The sequence below is a fragment of the Strigops habroptila genome, chromosome 13, assembly GCF_004027225.2.
Source record: "Strigops habroptila isolate Jane chromosome 13, bStrHab1.2.pri, whole genome shotgun sequence".
In the NCBI taxonomy this organism is placed as follows: domain Eukaryota; kingdom Metazoa; phylum Chordata; class Aves; order Psittaciformes; family Psittacidae; genus Strigops; species Strigops habroptila.
The window spans coordinates 8,706,371-8,732,096 of NC_044289.2; the positions used below are offsets into that span (position 1 = coordinate 8,706,371).

General features: G+C 41.0%; 1 protein-coding gene across 1 annotated transcript in view; it reads left to right on the plus strand.

Annotated features, from left to right (window-relative positions):
- The window catches only part of ATP9A (ATPase phospholipid transporting 9A (putative)), a 66,074-nt gene that overhangs the window by 33,960 nt on the left and 6,388 nt on the right, over nt 1–25,726 (plus strand). Inside the window, exons 13-26 of the mRNA XM_030503177.1 lie at nt 75–187; nt 2,942–3,154; nt 8,246–8,407; nt 13,805–13,897; nt 14,738–14,821; nt 15,651–15,821; nt 18,385–18,483; nt 18,762–18,851; nt 18,980–19,124; nt 19,788–19,852; nt 20,634–20,789; nt 22,147–22,211; nt 23,027–23,135; nt 24,398–24,455. Coding sequence (XP_030359037.1) covers nt 75–187; nt 2,942–3,154; nt 8,246–8,407; nt 13,805–13,897; nt 14,738–14,821; nt 15,651–15,821; nt 18,385–18,483; nt 18,762–18,851; nt 18,980–19,124; nt 19,788–19,852; nt 20,634–20,789; nt 22,147–22,211; nt 23,027–23,135; nt 24,398–24,455 — 1,623 coding nt within the window. The remainder of the gene's footprint in view (nt 1–74; nt 188–2,941; nt 3,155–8,245; nt 8,408–13,804; nt 13,898–14,737; nt 14,822–15,650; nt 15,822–18,384; nt 18,484–18,761; nt 18,852–18,979; nt 19,125–19,787; nt 19,853–20,633; nt 20,790–22,146; nt 22,212–23,026; nt 23,136–24,397; nt 24,456–25,726) is intronic.

A 25,726-nucleotide genomic window follows, 5' to 3' on the forward strand; every position in this document is an offset into this window, starting at 1 on the left:
CATGGTTCCGAGTTACCGGCTGGGCTTAAACCACAACAGGTCCCACTCCATGCCTGGTGCTGCTTCTGTTACAGGAACTCTTACGCAGAATGAGATGGTCTTCAAGCGACTTCACCTGGGAACAGTAGCTTACGGCCTGGACTCCATGGATGAAGTGCAGAGCCACATATTCAGTATATACACGCAGGTAGAATTAAATTGCATTACTTAACTCTTTGTTCACAAAACAGTTTTCCAGGTCACTGGGCTAATGGTGAGTTAATATGACAGGGATCTGCTTATTAGCTAGTACTTTTTGGAAAAGTCTGAAGAAGTAAGCATTATTATGCTTATCATGTTTGCTTATTACATTCATAAATTGTTTCACATCCACCAGTCTTTAACTGCCACAGCGCATGCATGGATCTGCAAGTGTGAGTGTGGGTGCCTGTGTCTTGTTACTGAGGTCTGACTGTAAAATAGCATACTTTTATTTAGATATTCACCGCTTAGAGCAACCAAAGCATTTGCTTTGTTGAAAAATTGGTACTGGGCAATGTTTACTGGATTAAGTTGCTGTTTGAAACGCTGGGGCCATCAGTACTTCGGAAGCAGTAACAGAGAACACTAGAACAGTGTACCAGTATCACTGCTTTAGGCCTAATGCTTAAAAAAGAAAATGGTAGAAGTGGAATTCTTTCATTAATACACTAATGATCTTCTGTGGTGCATAACTGACATCTGCTTTGAGAACTATCTGTGCCTAAAGAAGGCAGCAAAGTCAACATGTAAAGCACAGAACAGGAAAATCCTGTTTTGGGAAGTCTCTCCCTTGCATTCCTTTTTCAGTATCACAGATGAGCCAGCATCTGCAAAGCCTTCATCTCTATTCTTAACTTGAATTTCAATTTTGTATGATAACCAGGTAATGCCATGTGACTTGTCTGGGTCAGCAAACTCTATGCCATAGCATGTTACAATGGACAAGATGCTTGTGAATCAAGACTTCATACAGATGCATGCACTTTCTTCATAAAACAAAGAATGAGGTTTTACTTAAGAATATTACTACCTTTAGGAAAAAAAAAAAAATCAGCTGTCGGTGGCTGATGTTCTAGCTGCCGCTCTGTGTGGTACTTAGAAAAGATGTAAGAATGGTCACTATCATGTAATCATGGAAGCATTATTTTCCATGTTCTGTTTCCATGTTCCATTCTCTCAGCTTCAGATAGAGACATCTATCTTGTGACTTGCTGACAATTAGATTTATTTTTTTTTCTTTTGTAAAATGTGATTCCAGAGATGCAGTCTGCAGACACTAGTGATGGGTTACTACTCCCATGTCGTATGTCAAGCATTTTCATTTCTCAAGAGTTGTGGAATAGCTTCATTCCTATAGAAACTGCAGAAGTAGTTTTTGAAGTGCCTGTGCTTTTCCTTGATGATGCACGCCCAACGCAGTGAACTGGGTGTTTTGCATCACATTGATTTTGCTTTGCTCTAGAGATTTTAGACTCAAGTACACTTTCTATACCCCCCACAAAGTGAAACATGAAGCCAGCATTCTTGCCTGGAAAAAGCCACCACATACTGTAGATGGGATTCTTATTTTTGGCTTTTGTTCACAGTGGTAAAGACTCACAGCAGGTTTCCTTGACCTCAGTGACCTGTTTGGTGGCATAGCTTTTCCCTGGGCAGGCTGTCAGGCTGCAATGTGCCTTTAACTAAGCATATGATAGTTGATAAAATACCTGGTATTTTGAGTAATTATCTTTTTCACTATCATGTGTCTCAGGTAACTTGTAACTCCTTTTGCTATTCCTCTCTCCCTCCCCCTCTGTTTTCACAGCGTTCTTTACATCTGGTTCTTCTCTTGATGTTGAGATCCTTAAATGACTGAACTGTACTTAAAAACAACAACAAAAAACAGATTTCAGATCTATTTACTCTCCTTTTTTACTCAATCTCCAGAGAAATTTGACTACTTGTTAATTGTTTGCCAAAGCAATTCAGTATTTGTGAAGAACGTTTGGGTGACTGACAAGTCCAGTATGTGACTAGTGCTTTATATCAATTTAAATGCACCTCAGCTGAAGGTTTGCTGTTGTTTGTTTTGGTCAAAGCCTGTTGCAACAGTGCTGATAAGCAGCAATATTAAATTTTAAGATCTTATGTGTCATAGTCACTAGAGCATGGAAAATAGCATGTGGAATTACACTGGTAAAGGTTATGTCTCATAAAACGTTTATAATTACCAAGTGAGATTCCCTATAATGAGAAGCATTTGCTGGCAGTGATTCATTTTGAACTGTAGTTCTTCTTCTTTGCTCTTATTTTTACCATGTTGTGGCCTTTGACCTGGAAGTGAAACTTTTGTCCTTTTGACACTAAAGGTTAACAGAGCAGGAAACTAGATCACTGTGAGTCCCTTCTTCAACCAGGATAATTTAGTAATTGTGTAATTATCTGAAGACTCCCATTCTGATACTAAAAATAGTATTAAAAATTAAATGAATGTAATGAATTCTAGGTCCATACGAGTCATCTGTTTTCTGGTTTTGGCAATTATATTCACTTGGACATGAAATGCAATTGACTCTAAATTTTCAGAGTCACCAGTCTTTTATGGAGCTAAATGTGGTTTCACCGAGTCTTCGGACTGGTCTCTTGCCAATTGGTGTTTGGATCTGCAATAAAGGGTCATCTTCACAGGGTACAGTTCCAAAACCTTAGGTACATCTTTTGGGGTACTTTACCAGTAGCAATGGTTGCATTACACTGGGGTATGTTCCCAGCAATGGTCTGAGTTAAGGTGTATGAAGAGTGCATCTCATTGCTGGGGACATGAGCCTGTGCAGCTGATACATGTATGATCTTCAGTGAAGTGAAAACTCAATTTAAATTATCTTCTTTTCTTTTTTTTCCTGCAATAAGACTTTATTCCACTTTCCTTTTTTATAAGCAATCTCAGGATCCACCTGCTGTGAAGGGCGTTAGCTTGGCCACCAAGGTGCGTAAAACCATGAGCAGCCGAGTGCATGAGGCAGTGAAGGCAATTGCGCTGTGCCACAATGTGACACCAGTGTATGAGTCCAACGGGGTGACAGACCAAGCTGAAGCTGAGAGACACTATGAGGACTCCTGCAGGGTGTACCAGGCCTCCAGTCCTGATGAGGTCAGTATCCATTTGGCTGTATAAATATATAAATACAACCTTGGTTGTTGCTGGGAAAAAAAACTATTTGGTGAAAGTACTCCTGTCTAGTGAAGGGGATAATATTTTAATGCATTTATTGCACTGATAACCCATTAATAGACCATAAGTGCCCTCTCAGCTGGTACACTTAAGCCAAATCTGCCTGAAGCTACAGAGCTACATAATGACTATGATCTGGCTGTTCTGCATCGCAGTTTTGCTTATGTTTCTGTACCTTTTGTCGAGGTTATATTTTGCAGTTCAACACTGTGAATCCCTTTGACACTGTTTGTTAAATTATAGGCAATCTTGTTTGTGGGATGATGACTTGTAGAAGGGGGTTAGAGCACTCCCAAAAGTCAGCTTGTCCCTGATCTTCAAGGTTCATACTTCTGAACCGAGTGAAGAGTTGTAAATCACACTGAGTAGCATTGCTAATGCAGGACACATCCCTTCCCATGCAGATGGGACAGACCCGGAGTCCAGGTTAACTCTGCACAGTGAGCAAAGTACATGAGAGTTTGTCTCAGGGCAAAGCTGCGCCCTGCCAGTTTTCTTCTGGCACCCAGTCCAGCCAGAGCTATGCAGTGGTGTACAGTAGAGATAAACTTTACAGCTCTCCAGAGACTCACTGGAGACTTCTGCTGAAGACTTGAGAGATCAAGTTCACTACAGGATTTAGGATTAAAGTATTCATTGCAAAATTTGGAAAATCTAATTAGTGTGTTGTTTCCTTCTGTGATGAAGAGAGGAGGAAAAAAATAGGGTTTCCTGTATTGTATTGGTTATGCTTCTTGGATACATCTTTAGTGCAACCAAGGTAAAACAATTTGTTTCCTGTTAATTTGCACAATTACACTTGCTTTGTACCTTTGAAAGAGACTGAAGTTTGAAACTTCCCGTAAGAATCCTAGTGGCAGTATGAGATCATATCATCCATTTGACTACATTTGAAGGGTTCTTCCATCTATTGCTCCAGATAAAACAGGTTTGCCCCCTATAATAACCTTTTCACCTTTGACATCGGAAGAGAAGCTGGCTTTCCTCATTTTTAGAGGTGAGAAATTGTTTGCGTAGAAATAAATTTGTTAGAAGCGCAGCCATGTGAGGATTTTGAGATTGTTGCATGTACTACCGAAGCACTGGCACCCAGAGTTACCTTCCACATTTCATGTACATTCAAAATATTCCCTGTAGTGTTTTCTTCCAAAGTAGGCAATTCATTCATTTCACACAGTGTGTTCTTGTCTGTACTATATAAAGCTGCACTTTGGCTTTTTTTCCTCCCACCAATATTGGTGTGCTTATAGCCACAACAAGCACTTACTCCTTCCTGGCTTTGGAGCTGGTGAGCAGTGTGCATGTGCGTCCTTTCCCACTACATAATCTAGGTCGGTGTTTTGCTTACCTGCTTTTCTCCTCTGATGCATTGCTGTCCCCTGTACAGCCTACAGAAAGCAACTGCCTTTGGATTGAAATGGGTTCTGAATGATTTCCAGATGGTATTTTTCGTAATCTCTATTTAAGTGGGGTTTTTTGGTTTTGGGTTGGTTTGTTGCTTGTTGTTGTTTTTTTTTTTTTCCTAAAGCATTTACTGGCTATTTTTGCCCAAATCCTCTGTTTATTTACATGTATGCATTGGTATATAGTGAAGTCAGTGATTTTTCTGTTCCTTTTTTGCTTTATACTATTCTGTCTTTAAAATATTTATGCAGCAATTTGTCTCAAATACCCAAGGGATTATTGTTTGTTTGTTTTACTATAGCATGATAACTAACCCAAGTTTATAGTTTAAATTCTTTTTTCCTTTCTTGTAGTGTCTTAAGTGGTGAATTACAGTGGGTTCAGAAATCAGATACGCTTCGCTGCACTGAGGAAATCTTGTCTGTAGGTCTTAGATATACAAATATTGTTTAGACATGCTCTGTGTATGTCATACTAGATGGTACAAAATGCAGGATCAGCACAAGCCGAGTTCTTGAGAAGAGAGCAATGCTGTTAAAGAGCATTCCCTGTAGAGGAATGGCTTTGGACTCCTGTTAAAGCCAGCCTTTGAAATCCTATATCAATAAAATATTGCCATGGCAGGGAAGGTCAGTTTATGAAATGAGTACAAAAACTTGTATTCTCTTTACTTTAACAGCAAGGGTAATTTCTACCAGTTGGCATAGGATTCATTTCCTGTAACAGAAAGCAGGATTTCCTAAATTTGTTTCCTGTCCATGCTGCCATTTAGAAGTCTTGAAGTATCTTTATTCAGATATCGGTTACAGCCTTGGGGCTCTGCAAGCCAGTTGTCAGTTGTAGCCATACAGTAACTAACAGGGGAAATGAAATAGATATAATCTGATCAGAGATAAGAGTGCCTGGGATTCCTGGGCAAACAGTCTTTAACCCTGACAACCCGCTGCAGCTGCCAGGACATGAAAGGGTGCACCGATCAATTGGTTTCTGCCTGCTGTCTGTCTGCCTAGGCAACCCTAAATGGGACGTTTGTAGAGCAACTCATGGCACAGAAGGATCAATTTGTCTCTTTAGAATGAAATTTATTAGTCGATATCCACTTCAGTGGTGGCTCGGGTAATTCAATTGTCGGAAAGAGCAAAGTTTGGGGGATAGCATGTAGCTGCTCTGCTTTGTAATGCTCAGATCTGTATCTAACTTGGCCTGGATGGAGCTGCAGAATCCTGGAGTGTGGTTAAGGGCTATATTCATTTCCCCTCATCAATGAGTGTGGGCTCTCTTGAAGGTGTTTGAGGGATTTCAAGCCTGCTTTTAAATCTCCTCATTTTAAACTGTTAACGTATTTTTGCATTTTGAATGTTTCTCATCTTTTTGCTGTGACTGGGAGCACCTCTGGTGATCTGTTTGCACAGTACAAAGTAAACCTCTTCTGTCTCACACTGAGCTGGAACATGCTCCCTGTCTTGGGGTGCCCAGGCCCTGCAGAAGAGCCATCAGCACTTCCCAGAGGCTGGGCCCATTGTGTTGCCTGTTGAATGGGGATGGCAATTTCAATGCTTTTAGTACATCTGATAGGAACACATCAAAATTATATCACTTTCTCTCTCAGTAATTATTCATTAAGCACTATAGAGGCTGGGAAGTGGCATCTTCAAAGGGGTCAGCCCCACTTCCCCTCTGGTGCTGAATGCAGTTCACCTGGAGGGCCATTAAGGGTTGACAGGACCCATGCCTTCTCAGGAGCAGCATGGAAAAGGGGGATGTCTTTCATTATTCATCCCTTTCCATTGACATATCTTTTTGTGATCACAGGGCCATCGGGAGTGACTGGTGGTGTTCAGTGCAACACAGTTAGTTTGAAGCATGTCACAGGCATGACGTAGCGCCTCTGACGTGCTGCTCATCCATTTGTTCCTCTGCACAAGCCTTTAACACTTCCTGACATAGGATTTAAATGAGACTCTGTCACGGAGGAGGTGCCTGTGAAAGAAAGTAGCAAAGGAGATGCTTTAACAGGCTGAGCTGGGAGCAGAGATTTCTACCTCCAGAGATTTGCAGCTTACCACCATGGGCAAATCAACAGTGCTGCTAACATGGAGCATCACATAACTTCATGCTGTGAAAAATTCTTGATAATTATTTATTAACTGGAGTATTAGAAACCCAAGCCCCATCTGTACTGGGAGACTGTTAGGAGGATTATCTAACTGCACACCTTAATGCAGCAAGGATGGCTTGGAGAAACTTTTGGAAAAGATAAGCTTGAGCGAGCCTTTGATTTGTTGTAATCTTTGTGAATAAGCTTACAAAAATTTGCTAATGTGAAACCAAATATTGATTCAAATTGATTTGAAGGTCCTTATAGTAAATACTTCCATTTTTATCTGTATCTTATGTATGATTTCCCAAAATAATTTCCATTTTTGTCTAAGGCATTTGTGGTCACTTAAGGCATTAAAGGCAGAACCTGAAAGGCACAAGGGATAATAAACCTTCAAGTCAGCAGCAACCATGTGCCCAGCACTCATCATGCCTTTGAAAATGTCACTGTAAAATACTTCCAGTATTTCATGTCTGTTTGGAGAAAGTATCCCTTGATCCTTTCTGGAGGCCAGTGATATATGGGCTCATGTCAGCTGCTGCTTCAATCTGTTACTGCCAAGACAGCTTCTAGAGTTAAACGCCCATATTTCAGCAGGCTGCGTCTTAGATGGATGTGTCAGCTGAGGTGAGGATTCTGGTGGAATTGTCAGGGAAGCAAAATAAAGGCTTGGGTCATCTGTCATGACTGGTTGTAATCTAAGTGAAAGCTTATGATGAATTTAGTGTTGTAGGTCCTTAAATACGAGGAGCTGCAATCAAAATGATACCCACATAAGTTCATTTAAATGAGTGTGCCTTGAACACTCTGGGGTCTGTTTTGGGTTTTTTATTTTGGTGGGGGGGGTTTAATGTTTGGGGAGAAATGGTTCTCCGCTAAGAAGTGTCTGAGCCAGCCTTCAGCTGTCTTGCTGATCAGCGTAGAGGTTGAAAGCTGCTGATGAACTGTTACTACCAGAGTATAACACAGAGCTCATTTTGTTTACTTTTTTTAATATGAATTTTTAATGTGCTCTGCTTTAGTGTGTCTGGCTTTGATATTGTAAATCCAGGGTAAATGCACTGTTTTGAATTCTTGATTTCATAAACCGCAAGCTGGGAAATAGCATGTTCAGGAAGTGTTTGTAAAGAGATGTGCCTGATGTGCCCAAGCACCCCAGGTCTGGGCGAAGGGTACCTGTGCCTGCCCTGGCTGAAGGGTTGTCCTTTGGGATGTGGTAGTTGATTTGACCACCTCCTGCTGAGAGTCTGGGATAGCCCATCAGCTGAATCAGACAGGAACTGGGCTGCCGAAACCCCAAAACCTCTGCTAGTAAGCTTCTAACTTCAGAAAAAGCCTGCTAGAAAGAGCCATATAGGAGCATGTATGAACTGATCTGTTTTATAGCACCGTTAATGACTAATGAGCTTCTCTGCAGCCCACACCCGCTATCCCTTCCCCTCTGGTGCTCCTCAGGGGAGGTATGGCTTGGACTGGCCGCCCTCACTGTGGCTTTCTCCTCTCAGGTGGCCCTGGTGCAGTGGACGGAGAGCGTGGGCTTAACGCTGGTGGGTAGAGACCAGTCCTCCGTGCAGCTGAGGACACCGGGTGGCCATATCCTGAACTTCACCATCCTCCAGATCTTCCCCTTCACTTACGAGAGCAAGCGCATGGGGATAATCGTTCGGGTAAGTGGCTTCGGGTAAACTCTTGTGTCTGTGAATCTCCTCCTAACACAATGTCAAACTTGTAAAACACTTGTTCTCAGCTCTGCTATTCTTCCTGGCTGAGTTTTGCAGTCTCTTCTACCTCAGGCTGTAGGCTGGTTCTCTGTTTTGAGCTAAGGGCATCTCACTGCTGGGTTTGGTTAGTGATACATCCTTTTCCTTGACCGTATTTAGTAGTAAGTGCTGTAATGCCCTGGGATATCTTTAGTGTACTGATCTTACACCAGCCTTCTAGTCCTTACAGCAGCCTTCCAGTACGTAAAGGAACCTGTAAGAAAGCTGGAGAGGGACTTTTTACAAGGGCAGGTAGGGATAAGGCAAGGGGGAATGGCTTTGAAGCCTCGATCTGTGTCCGTGGGGTTGTCGTTTTGTCTATCCAAAAGCTCCTACCTGTCCTTCCCATGCCACAATTGTGCTGGCAGAGCTGGGGGGACTGTATGGTAGACTGGGGCTGCAAGGTGACCTAAGTCACAAGTTCTCTTCCCTCCTCAGGGTCAGCCAGGAGCAGGAATTCAAACAGGTTCACAGGTCCAGCTTACACTGCATCTCTGAAGCAGTTGTGGTGGTACATCAGGGTGTGATGGAGATGGCAGCAAGCGGGAAGGAGGGAGGGGATCCTGACCAATGCCACAATAAATAACTTTAGGATATTTTTACTGTTTTTTTAGGAGTGCTCCCCAGATCTCTGCCAGGCATTGAAAGTCCTTTCAGACCCCATGGAAGTATAGCAGTGCAGGAGGAAGCACTTGTAGCTGCAGTGAACTCTTTTTGAGCTATATAACAGAGCCTGCAGCCATGCTGAGAACATGGTGTCATGAGTAGAGTTTGAAAACAGCTGAGTAAAGGTAAAAGGGTACATTTGTGCAAGTACCTTTATCAGCAGCTGCAGGGACTGCGCACGCTGAATACGTGCCTAGCTAAAATTGTATGCATAACTTTATGGTTCTATATACAAATACAATATAAGATTGGACTTTCAGGAAAAAAATTAAAAAGAAAGAAGAAAGTGTGGGTGTTAAAAACAGTTGAGATCAGTTGTCACCATTATCATCATTAGTTTTCAAGATAGTGCTAGAGAGTCTGTGTTAGCAAGGTAAACAAACCCAGCTATGGTAAGACACTTCCATTTGCCTGCAAAGCAAACAAGGTGAAGCAGTCTGAATATTTCTTTTGGAGATAATTAAAACATCCTTGTTATTTTTTACTGAGAGTACAGACACATAATTGGTACCAGGAATCTAAAACATGAATATGAAACCTGTAATCCAGGGCAAGATATAATTTGTTGTATCATCTCTTGGGATGTGCAAGTTTGTTATATGTTTGTTAGGGTGGAGAGAATAGGTAAAATTGGTGGGTTTGTTCCCTTCCCCTCCTTCCCACCCCCCCTTCATTTACTTTGTGGTAAAACTGGGTTGTTGCATGTTTATTGTGGGGTGTCTGGAAATAGAGTGTAAAAATGTCTTCTGCCTCATGTATTCTAAGTTACAACCATAGGAGGAGTTGCCTTTACTTTTAGTTAGAAGCAGTTGGGATCAGTACATGGCCCTCATTGATAGCAGGTTAATGTGGTCTGCTTTATTGGTTGATGTTTGGTAGCTTCACAAATCTCAGCTTCTCTGGAGGCCTGGAAGAGCACAGCCCCTGTCAGAAATGGCATCTTCAAGGGATGATGTAAACTGGAGCAATGCAGTGGTTGTATTCAACAACAACAAATACTAGAGAACTTTAGTATTGCTGCTACCAAGAGATCTGGTGATAAAGATGGAACTGTAATAGGTGCATACAGTTATTTTCACAAACCCATGAAGGACAAGCTGTGTTTAATGTGGACTAAACATCATTAAAACTCATGCAAATGGCTGTATTTGCGTTATCCTACCTGAGTATTTTGGATGTGAATCTCCTGTTGTTCAAGGAACTGCTTTTGAGTTCTGGATTACACAACACACTACAGCGTACAGGGAACAAATTTGTATTTCAAATTGTTCCAGGCTTTGGAATATTAAAACATGCCCAAGGGCAGGAATGTTAGTTGAAGTGGACTGATAGGCTGAGCTTGTGCAAAGTAATCAGTGTGTTAAATCTGTGAATCTAGAGTCTGACCAAATTCCATTGAATGTACATAGCCAGCAGTGTTAGAGTCCTCGCAAATGTCTTGTGCTGCATGGGACAGCTGCAGCAAGTATAGTGCATATAGTGTTTAAATACAGCAAGTGCAGATTCTTCAATTATTTATTTTTATAGTGAAAATTATGTGGACACTTCAGCTAACCTTTTCAAGACCTAGAATAAAAACATTAGCAATAAAGACAGTACTAGACCCTCCCCACTGCTTATTCTGATGAAGATGCTGTTTTCAAAGGTGTAAGAAATGGGCTGACCATTGAAGCCAGGGTACACTTCATTTGTGCTTATATGCTCAGCAGAGAAGTGGATGCTCTGAAATTTTTCCATCTAAGTGGACAAGAGTCCTTTTCTTTTTTCCCTCTTTGATTTGAAGCTCATTCCTTTTAAGTTATCTATTATCTACATTCTCTGCCATTAGGAAGAAAAAGGTTTCTGTTCTGCATTTCTGTATTTAGAGTATTAATGCTACCAAAACCAGCAAAACTCCCACTTGTGGTCAGTGGGAGCAACATCAAGCACAGATCTTGGCTGCAAATACTGTTAATAGAAGCATTGGCCCCTCTCTGTTGTGCTTGTTAATTGAGTGTCTTTATTTTGCAGCCATTGAGCTGCTGCTAAGCTGCTAAAATCAGCTCCTTATATACCCTGTGCAGAAGCAGGGTGTAAGTAGCAGGTGTTGGGTGCCTAGGTATTGCTTTGCAATGTTCCTGTGTACTCCCAAAAATACTACTTTAAGCAGGGTTTTAATTTCTATTAAAAAGAAAAAGGAAAAAGAAAGGTTTGTTAAACAGGTAGTTGTCAAGTTAAATTTTTCTTTGATTAAATATACATGTATGCATGTGTAGGCACTCTATTTGGTTTTGATCCACAGCTTGCAAGGTGTTTACCTCTTCAGTGTATCTTCTGAAACTGTTTAAAAAACAGTTTAAAGCTTGTTTAAAAATTGTTTAAAAACTTGTATCTTTTAAAACTTGTTTAAAAAACAGAAAGAAGAGGAAGGAAAGTAGCTTGAAGTATCCAGAAGAGGACAGACACAGTGAGCAACCAGGAAGGAGAGGGAGGGAGAACTGCAGACTGAAACTGCACTCAGGACTGTAGTGAGGAGAATTCAAATGGCAATATTTTCTGCTCAACTATACGGGTATTGCTCGTTCTTATAAACTGCATTTTTTTTCAGCTAGCGGGAGCCAGTGGGATTGTCCTGCCAGGCTTCCTGTACAGTCTGGGTATGGAGTTTCAGTGAGTGATTCATGTGCCCAGCCCAGCAGTGCTGTTATTGAACCCTTGGCAGAGACACCCATCTCCTTGCTGGTCCTGTCCGTTCTGGCTCCTATAAAAAAATCTCCTTCAACATATAACTTCTAGTAAATAAAGTAGTGGTTAATGATGGAAACAAGTAGCAGATGTTGCCTTGTTTGGGATATTTTTGTACTATCTTCTTGTTTGCTAGTTATCAACTGTCATTTCTGTAGCTGATTATTTTAGTTCTGAGAATTCTTGTTTCTACAAAGCAGCCACTCTTCACCGTCCTATTTACTGACTTATCTTCTTGAAAGAAGGCCTATTTGTTTGACCACAATATTTTCCATTCTTCTTTTTCTTTGTCTTTTTTTTTCCCCTTACCCATGTGGAATGATCTTTGTTGTAAAGCGAAGATAGTGCTATTGTCATATCTGGAATTGAAAGAAGCCTTTGAACCGTGGCCAAAGTCAGACCACGGTGGAAAAAGATGCCTCTCCAAAACAATATAACTGGCAAATCTCTGTGTAGATTTATAGCGTGATCTTACCATAATATGAGAACGCACTAACCTCCTATTGAACTCGGTGAGAGGAAATGACTAATGCAAGGAGATAGCTGATACAGTATTTATATTGGACAAAAAATCTAAACTATCTTAAGCCATTTCTGCAGCACAGGAAGTGGACTCTTTATTCAGTTTCCTACAGAGATGTTGTTAGACACTTTTTAATCAAATAATTTAATAGATAAACCTTTACCTTTAGCTACTGCCAAAAGCGTTGTTTTATTTAAGCGGTTTCTGGTTGTTTTGGTAGACTGACACGCATTTTGCTTTGGGGATGTGTGGGTATCAGTAAATGAAGGTTGGATGTTTCAGGACATTGAAAACTGCTTAAGCTTAATTGTAAGAATCTTCCTTTTGAATATCTCTATGAGCTAGGCAAAAATGTTTGGTAAAGGAGCTTCATTATCCTTGGCTACTCCTAATTTCCCTGGCAAAGACACTTGCTTCTCATCTTTGTATTTGTATTATCCACATTAGTTGCTGCTTTTTCTTTTAGCTATGGCTGTAAACTGTTTTGCTAGTGCCACAGGGTGTTAGACTTTTACCTACCAACTCTAACTCTTAGTGTATGAGACCCTTCACCGCTACTGTCTGTAATGGCCATGCATATTAATAGTGTGAGAAAGAAAAAGTGTCCACTGTGCTTTTCTTTAATTTCTTTTTTTCCCTTCATTTGCAGCTGTCTATTTCCAAACCCTCCTGAGCTTTTTGTTTTTCTGTGTTAAGTTTATTTTCTTCATCTCCCTGGTGGCTATCTTGGTTTACAGAGCAGTTTGTCCCTTACTCATTGTTTTGTCTCCTTTGAGGAAATTGCCAGGGTTTCCATTAGCTTGTAATACTAATAGCTGTGACCTCCTTAGATATCTGCCTGGTTAGAAGGGATTTTTTAATTTGTGGTAGTGTAAATATGCTTTGCTTGCAGCCTACAAATTACTTGTATCGGATAAGGCAGGCAGCAGTCTAACCTTTCTGTGGCAAGCAAAAACTTTAATTATGCTTATGCCGTATAATGTAACAGAGGGGGTAAATTAGAGTGGTTTTTACTCTGTTAAGCTTCATGCATCTGTTTTATTGCTTCAGGTAAGTGTGAAATAAATTTTCAAGGTGAGGACTAGAGGTTATTCCAAAGGCACATGCAATCAGGATTGAGAGGTGTCTGTATGGAGATGTCATGTTGCTGATTAAAAAGCTCATCGTCCTTGTCTAAACCATTAATTTCTGCTCTGAGTAACCAAGTTGCAATTGAATATGCATCTCCTTTTGGCCCCCAGACAAGATGCTGAGACAGATGGACCTTCAGCCCGATCCACTGCAGGCATTTTTGTGACTCATGTGCAGAAAACTCATCACTTAGCTCACTAAGGCCACTCCAAATATGCTAATACTGGCCCAACTTAGACTCCTCTGTTTCTTATCTGCAGGATGAATCAACAGGAGAGATCACATTCTATATGAAGGGGGCTGATGTTGTGATGGCTGGGATCGTGCAGTACAATGACTGGCTGGAGGAGGAGGTATGGGGCTGTCTCCCCTGTATATGTGGGGTTTCTTATGCAGGTGCTTTTCTCCTTCCAGGGCAACACATGACAAAGCTTGTCAGCGTGGCAGGGTGGACATAACTGCTAAAACATCTGTGAGTCAGAAGGTCACTGATCTCTTAGCAGTTCATTGAATTAGTCTTCAGCCAAATACATATGTAGTAACAAAGAAGTCAGGTGGCGAGTTCAACATACTTCGTGCAAAAGAAGTCCTGTAAATAAAATGGATTTTGCTCAAACCTGATTGCAAGGTCACCAAATTTGTCCTGGCTCGATCCTATGTTTGTGTTTATTGTAGACTGAAAGATCTAGTTTCAAAACTACATTGGGCAGGTTTGTACTGGGATATCTTTGTCAGGTTAGCAGTAATGTTGACACAGAGTTCATAGCAGTACCTTCACTTAGTGATTCTCCCCACCTCCAAACCCTGGTGTTCAAAGAAGTAGTATTACCTTGGTCTTATTTTAAAGAGTTGATGGCCAAAGATTTGAAGTCTACAAATCAAAGGCTTGTGTCTGTTTACTTAGACACAGAGAAAATTAAATCAGTGGGGTGTGTTTTGTCACCCTGGTACAGCAGAGAGGACATTTTTTGTTTCTGATCACTGGGATAGATTACAAACTATTGCAGGTGTCCTTTTTTCCCCTCTCAGGTTTATCGTGCACTTTATCAGATGTTATAGACTCACTAGGGTTGCTCAAATAGGATGGTTATTTTCTTAACTTGCTATCTTACGTTGCCATCTCTTCAATGCTGTGCATAAATCATCTTACTTGAGATGGAGTTTATGGTTTACAATGTGATATTTCTTTCCAGTGTGGTAACATGGCTCGGGAAGGCCTGAGGGTTCTTGTTGTAGCCAAGAAGTCTCTGACGGAAGAGCAGTATCAAGACTTTGAAGTAAGTTTTTGTTTGTTTACTTTTCTTTGTTTTTAAACAAACGATCACTGAAGTGATTCTGACAGACCTCTGGTGATAACACCGGCTTCTCACCTTGCTAGAATTGTCATTCTTCAATGTCAAAGTTGCTTTTTAAGTGATACGTAAGAAACTGGATCCCAGCCAGTACCCTCCAAAACAGTTTCTGGATCCTGCGTTATAATCTTTTGCAGTAATAAATTCTGCAAATATTCATCATTTGTTAGACAAGTTGTGTTTGTGTGGGGAAACATGTTGCCTTTCAGTTTTCATTGTTGCATTCTGGCATCCATGGAAACTACAAACAACCACAACATAACCCAGCCGAGCTTCGTGGAAACACAGGCTTCACACATGAGGTTTATTAGATGGGTCTCTACACACAGCACTGTGTTGCTTACCCCAGACAGGCAAAATGTGAAACAGAACTGTTAAGTTAAATGCAGAGAGGAGATAGCGGAAATGCCTAGGATTCTCCATTGCCATTGTTTGTAGATGTGTTAGTTGTGAAAACCGTGGTTAGACCTGTGGTACAAGGGAGTCACTTCCAGGGTTTCTGCAGATGCCACTTCAGCAGCTGCTGTGCATTGGTGTGTACGAGGATGTGATGTGCACTGTGCTGCCCAGCTGAAACAGGACAGGGACAAAATGACAGTTGCCTTATTCTGCAACACACACCTCGTGTTCACCACCATTGAGGTGGCCATCCCTTAATGAAGGATAACAGCGGGAGGTTAACTGGTTAACCCTGTGTTCCACAAAACTGCACGCTGGCTGTGTGAGTGAGTGGTTGTGTCTGCTCTGTCCTCAGGCACGCTACGTCCAGGCAAAGCTAAGTGTGCATGACCGCTCCTTGAAGGTAGCCACAGTCATCGAGAGCCTGGAAATGGAGATGGAGCTGCTCTGTCTCACCGGCGTGGAGGATCAGCTGCAGACGGATGTCAGACCCACTCTGGAGACACTGAGGAATGCTGGCATTAAGGTCTGTCCAACCTAGTGTTACTCCTAGCTGGAACACTTAGACCCTCTGGAGGATGTGGCACTGTCCTACAGCCAGTGAATTACGGCAATGTGAAGGCCCTGTCAAGCTGCATGTTTCACCAGGTGTCATTTCTAAGTGGCAGCAGTAGGGCTGGCCAATGCATTTCAAACACCACTTTGGGAACAGAACATACTGGAAACAGTAAATGTTAACATATGAAAGCATGTAACCTTTTGTGCTTTTCTTCTGATGTTGTTTAAACCCCGCTGGTAACTAAGGGCCACACAGCCACTCGCTCACTCTCCCCTTCCCCCCTCCCTGGGCAGGATGGGGAGGAGAATCAAAGGAATGTAAAACCCATGGGTTGAGATAAGAACAGTTTAATAATTGAAATAAAGTAAAATATAGTGATAATAGAAATAATAACAATACTGATTATAATAATAGGGAACAACAAAAAAAGAGAAATGAAAATTGAGAAAACACAAGCGATGTGCAATACAATTGCTCACTACCCACTGACTGATGCCCAGCCAGTCCCTGAGCAGAGATCAGCCCCTCCCGTCTAACTCCCCCCACTTTATATACTGAGCATAATGTTCTATGGTATGGAATATCCCTTTGGCTAGTTCAGGTCCTGGCTGTGCTCCCTCCAGCTTCTTGTGCTCCTCACTGGCAGAACATGGGAAACTGAAAAGTCCTTGATCAGGGCAAGTGCTACTTAGCAACAATTAAAACACTGGTGTGTTATCAGTATTATTCTCAGACTAAAGCCAAAACACAGCACTGCACCAGCTACTAGGAAGAAAACTAACTCTGTTCCAGCTGAAAACAGGATATCTTCCCATAACATGCTCTGGCTCCATCTGCAGAGAAGCCGAGTGTGTAGGCAGAGACTTTTGGGCAATTGTTTGTTTCAGATGTTGTATGAAACAAGTCTGGTTTGGGTGTGTTGGGTCCCTGGTGCACCAACTCTTGTGCGGGGGTAGAAGCTATGAATATACAACTTTCCAGTAGCCACTAGAGGGGGTGTGAGCCAAGAGAATCGGGGACTGAACTGACTTTTTCCAGTTTTCTGGGCTTGCGAATGTAAGATTCAGACAGCTATGGCCTGAGCTGTGCTCAGCGGCGGGGGAACTCGTGGTGCTGCTTAGTTCCCATCTCGGGAAACTTGTCACTCAGATCCCAAACTTGCAAAAAGGATGAAAAAAAAAAAAAAATAAATGGACTAAATATTCAGGTTTGGGCAAGAAAAGTAGGTAAAAGGTTCTGGTTGTGGTTTCTCTGCTGTAAGTAGCAATGGGAGCAAAAATCTTCAGCCATGCTATGAATCCAAAGCAGGGCTGTGTGTTTGGGATTTAGGTAGGAAGTGGAATTCAAGGATTGGGGCAAGCTTCCAAAAGTGTTTTCTGTTTGGAACCATCCCTGTAAACAGCAAGGATTTGAGCAGAGAAGTGAGAAGAGCGGAATCAGACAGAGCTCCTTAGCAGCACTGTAGCTTTTTCTCTCTGCAGCGTAGCCCTGGCCAGTTATTCCAAAGCTGTTTTCACTTTTTTTTTTTTTTCTCTTCACCTTGGCTAGAGTCAGTGTCAGGGTGTGGAGTGTGTCATCACACAGCCAGGGAGGCACTTCAGAGCACTCCTTGCAGTGGTATGTTCATTAGGGTATTGCATGCAAGAAGTAAATCAAGAGGAAAGGTGGTCTTGTAATTCATTACAGGGACCATCTTGTTAAGATCAAATCTCTTTCCAATTTCAGATTATTAAACAAATAAGTGAGTCTTTGTGTGGGTTTGTTTGGGGGTTTTTTGTTGGATTTTTTTTCTCTTTGTGTGTGTTTGTTTGTTTTATATATATATTTAAGAAGTTTCATTAAATATTTTTGGGCAGTGTCTTGAAAGAATAAAAACACCAGTGGGGGAAAAAAAAAACCCAAACCCAAAACTCTGGTATATTTACACTGTTGAGAGAATTTCCTGTCAGATTATAACCGGGTATTGCTGCTGGGTATAGCTGCTGACATTGCTTTCTAACAGCCCCCCCTCACCAGCACAAAATAAAAGGAGCAGTGTATATTTAATAAAAAAAAAAGAAAAGCAACAACCAACTGAGTCCGTTCCAGACGCACACATCAGCAGTGAGCTAACCCCAGTTGCATCATCCATATTTCAGGCAGGGCCACGAGGGATCTTTCTGCAGCAGGGCCCGCTTATTTCAGTGTATGAGAAATAGCTGGGGTGGGACACATTAACACACGCATACACATTCTTTAGCTTGAGTTTTGTGGGTTTATCAGCAGAATCTTGAAATATTGCAGGTGGGAAAAAATGTTGTACATAGTTTGTAATTTCTTCTGTGTTTCAGCCTCTTTAAAAGCTTTACTTTCTTTCATCTGTAAGACTTTTCTTGTATGTTTTATAAAATAGGACTTTTTTAGAAGAATAGTTTGTACATATGTTCTAACAGTCCTTTTATATGCCTGAACTGGCAGGTGATACTTCTAGATGTTCTGCAGACATGGTGGTTAAGTTTTGTATTTAAGACTTTAAATATTTGGATTTTAGGTGTGGATGCTGACAGGGGATAAGTTGGAGACAGCCACGTGTACAGCCAAGAACGCACATTTGGTGACACGGACACAGGACATCCATATATTCAGGCTAGTGAGTAACACCCGCGTACCCCTCTCTCAGGACTTGTTTGGGACCCCAAATTCTGGGACAGGAGGGGTGCTGAGATCACAACTGTTTTCCAGAACCAGAATATTATTATCCTTTTGACACAGCTTTCTATCCCCTGAGCTTTTGTTTATCTGACTCTGTGCTCTGAATAATTCAGTGTGCTGCCTATCCATATTGCTTTGGCTTCCTCTGAGACTTGTTTGTTTGGTTTTTCACCCCAATGAAGCAGGCCCTTGCTCAGTTGCCATCTTTTTCCCCAGGTGACTAACCGTGGAGAAGCCCATCTCGAGCTGAACGCCTTCCGCCGGAAGCACGACTGCGCTCTTGTTATTTCTGGTGACTCGTTGGAGGTAGGCTCCAAACACCTCAGGCTGTTAAGGAACAGCCCCAAAACAGTGTGGCTGAATCTGGGTTATGTTATTTTAAAGAAACTTTCCTAGTACAAACATCGGTGACGCTTCTGATCTCTGTAAATTAGGTGTGTCTGAAATACTATGAGTATGAGTTCATGGAACTGGCTTGCCAGTGCCCTGCCGTCGTGTGCTGCAGATGTGCTCCGACACAGAAGGCTCAGATCGTGCGATTGCTCCAGGAAAGGACTGGCAAGCTCACCTGTGCAGTAGGTAAGGGGCAATGTTAGGGATGAAAAACCATGTAGGGTGGTGTCTTTACTATTTCTTTTGAGTGAACAGTCCCATGTTATCTCATAAGAACCCTGAACTGCTTATTTAGGAAACAGTTTTTTGTGGGATGGTTGAGAAGATGAAGTTTTGCATACGGAAAGTTCAATGACAAAATACTCATAAATATTTAGGGTGATATCTTTGCAAAACAGAGCTTGAACTTGATCAGGTAAAGTGCCATTGTTAATTTGTGAGCTTTATTTCAGCACTGTAGGTACTTACAATAAGTGTTTACTTGTAGGTGCACTTATAAGACAGATAAAGTGATCAGACCTGTGGATCTATTAAAAACAAAACTAAACTTCCTAAAAATTAAATTCATACAAGTGCTTGGTGATAGGGAAACAAAAGTCTGATTTTCAGCCAGTAAGGGGTGAGGGCTGGCATTCAACTGCCCCTAAACCGCCAAGGCATCCAGAAAAGATAAATGTCAAACTCCACATTCATTATTTCTTTTTAAAATCCTGCTTTGTTGTTTAAAATCCTGCTTATTTGATAGGGTTAAATGTTTCTTCTAATATTACAATCTGGTGCAGATGTCTTTAGTGGGTTTGCAAGTTGCCCTTGTTGCTTAACTACCAGTGTCATTTGTCTGACCTGCAGGTGATGGGGGGAATGATGTTAGCATGATTCAGGAGGCTGACTGTGGTGTTGGAGTTGAAGGAAAGGTGAGATTACCTCGTGTTTAATAAGACTTCCTATGGCAAGTCAGGAGCTAGTTCACCAGTAACTCTTAAAAGAATCCCCAGAAATTTGTGCAAGAACATGAGAAGTTTCCACAAGAATAATCACCAGACCCATAGCCTTATCATGAAAAGTAACTTGGCTGAAAAGGAGACTACTGTTCAAGAGAGTTCAAATTAGTTATTTGGTTCTTGTCCAAATTCAGGGAATCTGCCCATCACTGTTAGTTTTGGAGTTTTTAATCACTCATAGATGCTCCAAATGCTGGAGTCATAGTTACTCTGATAACATCTATTCCACATTTACAACTAAAACCTGTTTATATTCATTTAGAAAGCAAACTCTATGTTAGAGCTCTGATTTCTGCATATAGAGCTGCTTGGAGTGACAAGACTGGATCTGGAGGGAATGGAAAGACTCTGCTTGGAGTGAGCCAAAACATTAAAATTGATTGAACTTTTGAGACCGAAAATTTGCGTTCAAATCTGACTTGATATGAGTGTCACGTTAGCATGCACATTGTGAATCATAATCCAGAGGATTGCTTACAATTGGAGCCCAGGGTTCAAATGGGAATTCTCCTCATTTTTGCTTTCCGCTTATAAACCGTGGTGGAAGGCAGAAGTGCTGAGGTAATACTCTCCTCCACCTAATGTATTGCAAATTTTCTTGGAAATTCTGTCAGCAATAACTAAATTGTATGATATTTCTTTGTTTCCAATAATGAAATGATCTCCCTATGCTTTTACTTGCTGTTGTACACAGGAAGGAAAACAGGCATCACTTGCAGCTGATTTCTCTATCACTCAGTTTAAACATCTGGGTCGTTTACTAATGGTGCATGGAAGGAACAGTTACAAACGGTCTGCAGCTCTCAGTCAGTTTGTCATCCACAGGAGCCTGTGCATCAGTACAATGCAGGTAAATGGACTGTCATGAGGGTGTTTCCAGTGGAGAGGTGAAACAATCAAATCAAAAAGTAAAGGTTCTGTGGTTTATTCTGGATGCAACTATTTATATTCCTGAAAATTTTCATGGGTTGGAACTTGAGGTTGTTACTTTGATATGAAGGCACATAAGAAAGTTACTGGTATTGGGCAAACAATATTCTACCCTAGAATATTCACAACACAGCATGTCGTTGCTGTTATTTAGTAATGCTAGGAAATACTGAAAATCTGAAGCAGGGCTTTACTCTCAAGGCCTCTGCTGAGTAAGTGCACTTATTTTCAGGTGTATTTTAAATAGTGCAACTGAAGTTGAAGCCCTTATTTAAGCAACTGAGGAGGATCTGGCCTCAGACCCTAATGAAGTTACCGACAGCTCAGTCTGGTGCGCTGTGGAGCGTTCATGGGAGCTGCGCTGTAAGGACCACTGAAGCTCGTATTAACCTTCCTAAGTCCTCAGCAGCTCACTGCAGCAGGAGGCATTCTGTTCCCCTCCATTTCAAAGGGAACCTTAGAAACAGATTTGTTATTAACAAAATTTACATTGCTCATGTGTGCAGAGCCTCAGTGTAACAAATATATAATTGCCAGTTGGCAGGGAGAGTTGAAAGCGATTTTAAGAGCTTATGAGCCAAATTCCACTCTTAGCTGTGGTGACTTGAGTGAAAGTTACAGTAAAGGACAGAGGTTTACTCTTTGGGAATTGCATTTTCATGCCATAATGTACTGTACGTTCCTAAAAAATACTACATGCTTTTTGAGTAAAATACTTCATATTTTTGAGAAGTCTGGTTCCGCCCGCTCCCCTTTTCAGAATAAACGTGTTGGAGAGGGATGCATAGAGACAAAAGGTTCAGGCTCAAGGGGCAGTCTAGCTTACTCTGCGGCTGAAAGCAAGAACAAAAAACAAACCCATAACTTCTAACAAAAAAGAAATCATCTTGAACTCTTTGGAGTTTGTATTGGTGAGTGTTCACTCTTTTTATGTTGTGAAGGCATCATGCAGGCATAAGTAAGTATGCACCTGTCCTTCACAACATCTGGATCAAACCAGTGGCCTGTGGAGAGGAGGAAACTCTTTATGTTATTTTCTGTGGAATTACATTACAAAAAGTTTTCCAAGTCCAGCTCTCCAGTGTTTGCCATTAAATACCGCTTTCATGCAAGGTTTGCATAGGAATAAAAAGGGTTGATATTACATTCTTCTGTCTTCACTTCAGGAATTTGAACCCGCTGCAAGTATGTTCCAGTTTGAACAACGTACATTTTTAGACTGTTACTTTTACTGCAATATCTTAATGCCTGAAAACCTTATTTCTTTTATTTTCTAGGCTGTTTTCTCATCCGTATTTTACTTTGCTTCAGTCCCTCTCTACCAAGGCTTTCTCATCATTGGGTAAGAGCTCACTTTTTACTCATAGTGTGGAAAACCTGCACATAATGAATAGATTTGGGCTAATTAGTATGCAGAGCATGCACATCTCCACTCTCTGTGTTTCACAACATTACTTCAGATGATGTATGTGATCCTTGTCCCCCTTCTGCTCCTCTGCACTGAGCAAAGCCACTGAGCCAGTTCTAGAAAGCTTTCCAAAAAGGCAGTTTGTCACATTCAGAACATGTGAAGCAAGCCATCCTCCCAGAGCTGTTCCCTTGATCCTAGTAAAAAGCAGAGGGACAGTCATTGTGCTCTCGTGCCTGTGGAGCTGTGAGAGCCAGTGCCCAACTCCTGACAGTGTCACAGAAGCAGGGGACAACCCAATCTCTTCAACAGGAGGAAGGAGTTCCTGTCTAAAATATACTGGGATTACACTTACAATCCTATGACTTTATACTTTTGAGTACATAATTAAAAAAACAAAGAGCAAATTCATCTCTATTTCCCCTGATGGAAACAGGATCAAGCCTGAACTGTAGAGCAAACTTTGGGGTTGGGACAGGCCTGTCCTTGGCTCCATTAACAACCCTATAACAACTCAGTTGCAATGCTTAAACCAATCATTCGAATATGAGGGTTTATAATCAAAAGCCATTCCAAAATCCTGGAGGTTTTTTCTACATGCACAACTCTGGCACATTCCATTTCCAAGTTTTTATAACACGTATGTCATTTGGCACTTCAAGAATATTGTATTTCCTTTCTGAAGACTTGCATTTCTGTTTGCTCATCTATGCCTTAGATAATTTACTGGTCTTCTACCTTCTTGCCAGGTACTCCACAATTTACACGATGTTTCCAGTGTTTTCTCTAGTCCTGGACAAGGATGTTAAATCTGAAGTTGCAATGTTGTACCCAGAGCTCTACAAAGATCTTCTTAAGGTGTGGGAGACTCCTGTTTGTCTGTTTTAGTATAAGGCAAGATCCTCATCTTGATTTGAAACTCTTTAAATGTGTAAAGTCAAATATATTACCAATAGATACGGAACCTTATCATGTGTTTTCAAGCAAAATTTTTTTAAAGGCAAATTTGAATCCAGAGATACAACCAGATTTCCTGGCAGTTTGTTATTGAATGCTACATGAAATGCAATTTATTAAAAATGGCTGGGGAAATAGAATTTCCATTCTGTGGGAAATTCTAAGGATTTAATATTACTGATTTGTTCCAAAATAAAGGGGAAAGAGAAATTGTTGGGGATTTGGCACTATCCTGAAGCCAGAAAAGGGGGTGGGGAGAAGGGATATGCTCACTTGATGGAGGGAGGAGGTTATCACATAGTTTCTTGAATAGAAATTTGTCTTGAGTATGATAAAGGGACCCAAAGGTTTGGTTGCTGTGCCATTTTTGTAGCTTTGGCATCAAAGTTGAGTCCTTCGCATTAAACAAAGAAAACTTAATTTGATGTTTACCATGGAAATATCAGGAAGGTAAATCTTGTCTTAAGTTCCTTCTTGTTTTCTTTAATTTTTTTTTCCTCTCCTGGAAAACTTTTTGAAGAACTGGGGTATGCAGACTGGCAACATCCTTCTTAACAGAAGGAAAGGGTGGACTGAGTCTTCAACAGATCCTTTCCCTCAAGGATTTTTGTTAAACAGATACTCTCAAAAGCAAAGCCTGTTTTTCCAACAGCCTGAATAAGTCTCCATCTGGTTTCACTTGTATGTTGTCTCTTATGTCATAAACCACTAATTCTCCAACCATCCTTAGGCCTGGTCTAAACATAGGGGGGTTTTGTGCTGGTATAGCTGTGTTGGCTGGAGATGCTTTTTTTAAAAGAAAAAAACCTATCTGCCTTCAAGATGATAGTGATTTGTGTGTGTGTGTCTAGAAATATAATATTAATATATTCATATATATGTGTATACACACATCCTATATTTCACAGTACGATGACTAAACTCATGAGACTCTTGGCATTGAATTAACTGTGTGTGCAGTAAGGATGACTGTACTGTGCAAGCAGTGAGCTTCCACAGTCCCAGGCCTCCTTCATCCATCGTGAAAAATGAGAATAAAGACACAGTACCTTAGGGCTGGTTGGTTCTCTTTTATCAATTGCTCATAATCTGTAAGTGAACGTTCATAAAAGAAAATCCCAATGGAGCTTTGTCTTTTTTTTTGTTTCTTCTTTTCCCACTAGGGACGACCATTATCATACAAAACCTTTTTAATATGGGTCTTAATAAGCATCTATCAAGGTAAGAAATCAACTTCTGCTTGTGCCTTCAGATGTTTTAATGAGTGCAGAATATCTGATTTCTTTGTATTGCAGGAAGTGAAGTAAGACATGAAGTGAATTTAGTAATTCATCCTTGGGTTAATGAAAATATATATTTTTTTCAGAATATCTTAGTAGCATTACCAAAGGAAGAAATTACCTAAAACTAGATATTGGCAGCAAGTGGTCAACCTTATTGTAGGCAGCGGTGTAGAAGTTTAAAGCATTGTGCCTCTTCCCATTAGGACCATCTTTTGTAATTCTGTGCAAATTTCTTTTAGTGCTTTAATTGCTCCATCAGTAGAGCAGAGCCTGTGACTCTTCCCTTCTTTTGAAAGTTTTGCAAACCTCAGGTTAACCTTAAGCTACAGGTTAGGTCAGCATGCAAAGTACAGAATGTGTAGCTTTGTGTATTTTTATCTAAACCCTGTGTAATAGAAGTGGTAATAGTTCTAGTAGGTCTTGTCTTTACTTTTGTGTTTTTTTATCAAGTAACATCAAACTTAAATGCTTTCTGTAAGTATTAATCAGGGAATTGTGAAAAACATGTGAATAACATGGAGCTAAAACGGCAATATGATTCTGTGACAAAATTTCTTGCTTTCTAAAACTCCTTTATGAACAAGAGTCAGAATAAATGTACCAAAATAAGCAGATAATTCTTACTGATTTAATGGATACAACCATCCTCAGTAGGGAGTGAATCCAAGAATATAAAACCTCTTTTAGCATTATTTTCTGAAACCTAATGTGGTAGAACCCTACAACAGGGATAATGGCCTTCTGGTGCTGTATAAATATGATGGCAAAGCCAAGGCATTTATAGAAAACTCACAAGTGGTGGAAAGCTAAAGCCAGAGGGTGATGCATTGAGGGAAAGATTTCTTCTGGAGCTAAGACTGCTATCTGGTTACAATATTTGGTTAAAGTGACTTCACTTCTGATGTGCTAAATAACTAGAAAACAGCAGGCCAAACAATTGGGCTAGTTGCTAGCAGAGATGAGCCTGACCAAAAACTTGAGCAGTCCTAAACTTTGGAAAGTTCACAGCTGGATTTGAACTTTGTGGCTCAAGCTCTAGTCACTTGCAGGTTTTCCCTTCCGAAATGATCCTAGTGTGATGGATGTTGGTGCGGATTACTCATGCTGCTAACATGAGTTATTTGTGCAGGTGGCCGTGCAGAGCGTTGTGAGCATTCCCTGGCTAGCCAGAATAGGAGCACAAAACAATGCATCATTAACAGTGCTTTA